This window comes from Colobus angolensis, unplaced genomic scaffold, assembly GCF_000951035.1.
Source record: "Colobus angolensis palliatus isolate OR3802 unplaced genomic scaffold, Cang.pa_1.0 Scaffold252, whole genome shotgun sequence".
Taxonomy (NCBI): domain Eukaryota; kingdom Metazoa; phylum Chordata; class Mammalia; order Primates; family Cercopithecidae; genus Colobus; species Colobus angolensis.
Genome location: NW_012115733.1, coordinates 2608046 through 2614695, shown reverse-complemented (window position 1 = coordinate 2614695; position 6650 = coordinate 2608046). Strand labels below are relative to the sequence as shown.

The window sequence follows — 6650 nt, the reverse complement described above, 5'->3', positions numbered from 1 at the left end:
GTAGGAAATGGTGGAGAATGAGAGAGGGAGATTAGAGGACAAACCGGCCTCCTGCAGAGCTGACATTCAGACACGGAGTGGGAGTTGCAGGGGAGACAGGGTGCCCAGGGACAGCTCCCCAGACTCACACACACTTTCTATTACTGCTTGGGAGCAGTGGTTACCCGTTGGAGGGGACAGATAGGGAGAGCTGCTGCCCATGAGAACTCCCCTCCTCAAGTCCATTCTGGCCCTGGGCACTATTATTATCACAACTTTCCAGATGAGGAAACGGAGCACAGAGCTGTTCAGTAACTTGCCCAAGGTCACATGGTTAAGTCCCGTAACCTCAGTTTCCTTATCTGCAAAGCAGTCTTAATAATGGGAACTACCTCATAGAATTGTGGTTTACAACGATGCCTGTCACATAATACTTGCTATCATTACCATTCCCTGCCCCCACTAAAACTCCTTCCACCCAGAATATTGCGGCAGAATATTAATAGCTAACATTCGGAGAGTGCTTCCTGTGTACCACCGTAGTGAATATTAACTCGGAAAATCCTCACAACATTTAGCATCGTCACCACGCCTGTTTTGGCCGCCGCCAGCCAAAATCCAGTGGCAACCTCGCTCTCGGCCCAGCCACAACCAGCCCGCCCGCTATACGTCATCACGGCGCGTCGCGCGGGAAGTCGCGGGGAAAAGGGAAGACGCCCCTTCCTAATTCCCTCGCTTCCTTGCTTCCTTTCGCGACACCGCCGGCCCGAAGGGCTCTTAAGTGACTGGACAGGGACGGAGCGGCGGGGGCTATGGCATCCAGGACGACAGCGACAGTAGCCTAGGCAGGGGAAAGCTTGCGCTTCAGCCCTCTTGGGAACTGCCGGCGCCTGCCTTTTACGCAGGCGCAGCACAGCTGGCGTAGCACGCTGACGCACCGCCCCGACGCCGGTGAGCTCCCGAGAGGTGTGGCTCAGCACAGCTGGCGTAGCACGCTGGCGCGCTCCCCCGCCGCCTGTGAGCTCGCGAGAGGTGTGGCTCGCGCGAGGGGCGCGGCCTTGAGGCACTCTCCCCTCTGGAGGCGGGATCTGGGCGGGCAGTCGAGAGACCAGGCCCAATGGAAAAGAAAGGCCAGGGCGCTCGCGTCCCCACGGGTCGTCAGAAACTTGGCGAAGCGAGCCAAGGGCGGAGTTTGAGAAAGGGGCTGCGTCCAGTGAGTGGAGCGGCGAGTACAGCGCGTCGACGGCGGAGGCGGGAAGGGGGCGGAGGCCGACCGAAGGCGGCTAGGGACTGGCTGAAGGGGGTTAGCGAAACGTTAGCGGTCGGGTCTGGGCAGGGGGTGGAGCTGGTTGAAGGAACGGGGCAGTCCCCTGAGGAGCGGGGCTGGTTGAAACGCTAGGGGCGGGATCTGGCGGAGTGGAAGGTACCGGTCCGGCCCGATGAGGGGTGGAGTTAAGTGAATCGTTAAGGGTGGAGCCGGGGCCGGGGCCGGCTGAGTGAGAGGGTGGGTGATTATCCCGGGAGGTAGGCCGAAAGGGCAAATTCGTGAAGGAGTGGGGTCTGGGCCGGGTTTAGAGGGTCTGGGAATGGGGTTTGGGAGAGTGGAAGGGGTGGTGATTGGTTGGAAAGGGCAGGCCCCAAAACGGACTGAGTGAGCCAGGGGGCTTATTGCTCAGTGAAGGGGCAAGACTAGGGAAAGAGAATCGTGTAAAAGGGGTGGAGTCTAGCGGACCGGGCGGGGCCAGGTAGAATGGCCACCTGAGTGGAGGGAGAAGGCCTGAGAGAGGCGGAGTTTGGAAGGCTGTGGAGAATCAGATCGTGTAAGGAATGGAATCTAATAGAGGGGGCGGAGCCTGGAAAAGGGCAGAGAGGTGGGGTCCTCAGGGCACACTAGCCCCCTCACATACCCACGCTCCCTCCTCTCCAGAACCGCGGCAGGGGTCAAGCCTCCTCAACTATGACCTCAACCGGCCAGGATTCTACCACAACCAGGCAGCGAAGAAGTAGGCAGAACCCCCAATCTCCCCCTCAGGACTCCAGTGTCACTTCGGTGAGGCCCTAGACCTGCCCTCATAAGGGGGAGAGGGAGCAAGTTGGTCATGCCCTGGACTCTGACCCTTCTCTCTGATTCACAGAAGCGAAACATTAAAAAGGGAGCCGTTCCCCGCTCCATCCCCAATCTAGCGGAGGTAAAGAAGAAAGGCAAAATGAAGAAGCTCGGCCAAGCAATGGAAGAAGACCTAATCGCGGGACTGCAAGGGATGGTAAGCAGGGCCTGGCTGCAGTTTAGACTCATATGACAATCAAAACCCAAAGGTTCCCAACCCTGGACAGTTCCCTCTGACTCAGGGCCTGAAAGGGATCTGTATGTCCTTTTTTTCCTCTACAGGATCTGAACCTTGAGGCTGAAGCACTGGCTGGCACTGGCTTGGTGTTGGATGAGCAGCTAAATGAATTCCATTGCCTCTGGGATGACAGGTGAGGCTGGGTCCTCCAGGCTGTCTCCAAAACACAAAAATACACACATTTAGAGCCCATTAGCAAGAATAAATCCTTTCTTACCCCAGCCTGGATACTGGAAGCAGATGATTTGGAGAGGTAGGGCTCACACTTGAAAGGGTTCTTCTGTGTAGCTAACAAACATTTATTGCCTATTGTGTGCCAAGAGTTGGTGATACAAATGTACCAAACAATAGACAGGGTCCCTTCTCTAGGAGCGGATTGGTGAGTAGGAGGGCAGATCATTAAACAGCCAACAGCAGTATGATGTGTTTAATGAAGACAGACTAAAGACCAGGGGATTCAAGGGTGTATAAAAGAGGATCCTAAACTAGTATCCAGGCTTCCCAGAAGGCTTTATAAAGGAAGAGACGTTTGTACTGAAACAGAAGGATGAAACCTCCCATTTGCTTTACTTTTCAAAAAGAATTAGCAAATCCTTTTGACTATATGTTCTGACCTCTCCTCACCACCTCCACTGCCACCATCATCATCACTCACCTAGACGTGCAGAAGCCTCCTCCGTGGTCCCCTGCTTCCAGCCTCACCTCTATTGTCTGTTCATGCAGCAACCTAAAAAAATACGTATGAGATGATGTCTTTGTTAAAATACTTTAAGGAGGCCGGGCACAGTGGCTCACGCCTATAATCCCAGCACTTTCGGGGACCAAGGCAGGTGGATCACTTGAGATCAGGAGTTCGAGACCGGTCTGACCAATGCAGTGAAACACTGTCTCTACTAAAAATACAAAAATTAGCCGGGTGTGGTGGCACACACCTGTAATCCTAGCTACTTGGGAGGCTGAGGCAGGAGAATCACTTGAACCTGGGAGGTGGAGGTTGCAGTGAGCTGAGATTGTGCCATCGCACCCCAGCCTGGGCAACAAGAGCAAAACTCTGTCTCAAAAAAAAAAAAAAAAAAAAATGCTTTAAGGGCAGACTGTTGTCCTCAAGGTAAAGTCCAAATTCTTCATCCTGGCCTCGAAGGTTCCACATGATCTGGCTCCACATCACTTTGTGACCTCATCAGCCAATCCTCCTCACCCACACTAGTCCCCTTGTACTTCCAACATGCCAGGCACCCTCTTACCTCTGGTCTGTACCCTGACCAACCCCTTTCCCAGAGATTCTTTTCGGCCTTCTCTTCCAGCTACCTTTCACATCCCAATGAGACTTTCTCAGAGAAGGTTTTGCCTGACCAAACCCTACCCCAGTACCTGATCTTATTTTCCTAGCCCATGACATTGTTTGCTAATTGTCATACTTGTGTGTTTACCAATTAATATCTATATCCCTTATCCCAACCTAAGAGTACCTTACTATGGGAAAAGACTTCTTTTATGGAATACCTATTTACCATCTATTGAGGAGCTAGGAATACAGCAGTAAACAAAACAAACAAAAGCCCGTGCCTTTAGGGAAAAGGGGGAAGACAGACAATAAATAAACGAAAAGTAAATGATACACTGTGGTAGAAAGGGCAGTGTTATGGAGAAGCAGTAAAGGGAGGATAGTAGGAGAAAGTACAGTGGAGGAGACTTCAATTTTCAATACACTGGTCAGGGAAGGCCTCACTGACATTCGAGCAGGGATCTGAAGAGGTGAGGGAGTAAGTCATGGAGACAGTTGGAGGAAGAGTATTCTAGGCAGGGCTGGGGGGAGCAGCTAGAGTAGAGTTCTAGGGCTGGCTGAAGAGTATTTGGTTCAACTGAGAACCAGGGAAGAGACCAGTGTAGGTGAAGCGAAGCAAAGGAAAGAAAGAGGGGTAGGAGATGGGGTCAGAGAGGTGATGGAGAACAGATTGTTTTGGGCCTTCTGGGCATGGGAAATACTTTGGCTTTTACTCAGAATGGGATAGGAGCCTCAAAGAGACATGAACTGATTAGGGTTTTAACCAGTGTCTGGCTGTCATGCACAGAAAGGACTGTTGAGGTGGTGAGGGTTGAAGCAGGGAGGCCGAGGAGATGCCACCACAGCCCAGGCGGGAGGGTATGGTAGTAGCAGTGGTAGTGGTGAGGAGAGGGTCACACTCCAGAGCTGATGGAAGGCAGGACTGACACCACAGTTTTGGGGTAAGCAGCTGTGGAAGGGTGGATGGGGAGATGTGGAGAGAGCAGATGTGGAGCTCCCCAGTGTCCCCATGCATCTGTGACTGTGTCTCCATCTCCCCAGCTTCCCGGAAGGCCCTGAGCGGCTCCATGCCATCAAAGAGCAACTGATCCAGGAGGGCCTCCTAGATCGCTGTGTGTCCTTTCAGGTAAGGCCCCCAAGCCAACACTCTGGGTAAAGGGCAGGGAGCTGACCTGACCTGGGCTCAGCCCATGCCTTAACCCTTTATCCCGCCTTTGTTCCTCATCTCTCCCCAGGCCCGGTTTGCTGAAAAGGAAGAGCTGATGTTGGTTCACAGGTGAAGGCTTGGGAGCCTTGTAGGGATGGGGAGGAGCCTGCCCTGGACAAACCAGGGCAATGCTTTGGGAAGGAATGTCATGGTCTCTGTGGCCAGCCTTGGGCAAGTCGCTGAGCCTCTCTGAATCTATGTCATCGCCTGTAACAAGGGAACCAGTAAACTTAAGTTCCTCAGGACAGTTCAATGTGTGTCAGGTGCTTAGAACAGGGCCTGATGTATCATCAGTCCATCATGAGCTATTACTGTTATCATGATCTGATTGAACAGGTGGTGGATGTGTGAACAGAGTGATCGGGGTTTCCCCAGGGGCTGCAGGAACCCAGATTTAGAGGCTTGGTGCTGTGTGGCTCGAGGAAAGCTAGCTTGGCAGAGTGGGTATCTCAGCTGAGCTTTAAGAGGAGAAAAAGAGTGAGTCAGATGAAGAGGGTGACTGAGGGAAGGGAAGAACAGACAGCTAGACCACTGTAGCCAAAGGCCTGAAAGTAGGATTTGGTATGGCTAGAGCAGGGGAGCAGAGAATATTACTGGAACTGAGGCGGGCTAGGGAAGAAACAGAATGTGTCTTAAATCCCGGCTATTCCTTCAGGTTGACAGTTGGGGGAGCCGAGCCCTAATTTGACCAGGGGTTTGGTGTGTGGACGGCTCAGATGGGGAAGAGACAGGGCCCTGAATCTCATCTCCCATCTGTGTCTAGCCTAGAATATATTGATCTGATGGAAACAACTCAGTACATGAATGAGGGAGAACTCCGTGTCCTAGCAGACACTTACGACTCAGTTTATCTGCATCCGGTATGGATGAGAACTGTGGGGGCAGGGAGTGGTGGCAATCTTGGGGTCCCCATCCCTATGCCCACCCCACCCTGGGGCAAGCAACTGAGTGGATAGGGCTGTTCTCTCCCTCACTCCCTCTCTGGCTCCCCACTGTCTCTCCAGAACTCATACTCCTGTGCCTGCCTGGCCTCAGGCTCTGTCCTCAGGCTGGTGGATGCGGTCCTGGGGGCTGAGATCCGGAATGGCATGGCCATCATTAGGTAGGACTCTCCAGCATTTGACATTTTACATTGTTTTAAAGTCCTTCTTTCAAGTATAAAATGTATTGATATGGGCAATGTATTCATGTGATTCAAGAATCCAAAGGTACAAAAGAGAATATAATTAAAAATCTGTCTCCCATCCTTGTCACCCAGACACCTGCCTCCTCTCATGGGAGATAGTCATTGGAACCACTGACTCATGTGTCCTCCCACAAAGTCTTATTCAAGAAATAAATACCATATTTCATTGATTCTAAGGTGTACATTTTTTCATATCTGTAACATCTTAAAATCCGGATGCATCTAAAAAACAGTGACATCTCAGAATTCCATTGGTAGTATTTTCTGCTTTGTTTTTGGCATGTAAAATCATGGTACATCTTATCGTTGGCATCCCAGAATTGATGAAATGCAAAAGCTTTCTCCTCCCTCCCCTGTTTTTAACCACAAATGGTAGTAACACGACATACTCCCTTCGTACTATCTTCTCACTTACACATCTTGGAAACCTTTCTCTGACAGCATGTATCTTGGAGCCCGGTAGAACACCATTGTGTAAATGTACTCATGGTTAATCAGCCCCCGACTAGTGGGCATTTTGGTTCTCCTCAGTCATTTGCTGTTTTAAAAAAAATGCTGGCCAGGCGCGGTGGCTCAAGCCTGTAATCCCAGCACTTTGGGAGGCCGAGACGGGTGGATCACGAGGTCAGGAGATCGAGACCATCCTGG

General features: G+C 51.8%; 1 protein-coding gene across 3 annotated transcripts in view; it reads left to right on the top strand.

The window, feature by feature from the left end:
* The first annotated feature begins 930 nt into the window (after window positions 1-930).
* The window catches only part of HDAC6 (histone deacetylase 6), a 23887-nt gene continuing 18167 nt past the window's right edge, over window positions 931-6650 (top strand). The window contains exons 1-8 of one of the 3 annotated variants that reach the window (XM_011946706.1): window positions 931-1204; window positions 1907-2029; window positions 2115-2243; window positions 2369-2457; window positions 4651-4735; window positions 4845-4885; window positions 5580-5676; window positions 5821-5918. In XM_011946706.1, coding sequence (XP_011802096.1) covers window positions 1097-1204; window positions 1907-2029; window positions 2115-2243; window positions 2369-2457; window positions 4651-4735; window positions 4845-4885; window positions 5580-5676; window positions 5821-5918 — 770 coding nt within the window. In that variant the 5' untranslated portion in view covers window positions 931-1096. Of the gene's footprint in view, window positions 1205-1254; window positions 1431-1906; window positions 2030-2114; window positions 2244-2368; window positions 2458-4650; window positions 4736-4844; window positions 4886-5579; window positions 5677-5820; window positions 5919-6650 lie in introns of those variants that run through there. The other 2 variants (XM_011946708.1, XM_011946707.1) reach the window with 2 other exon arrangements.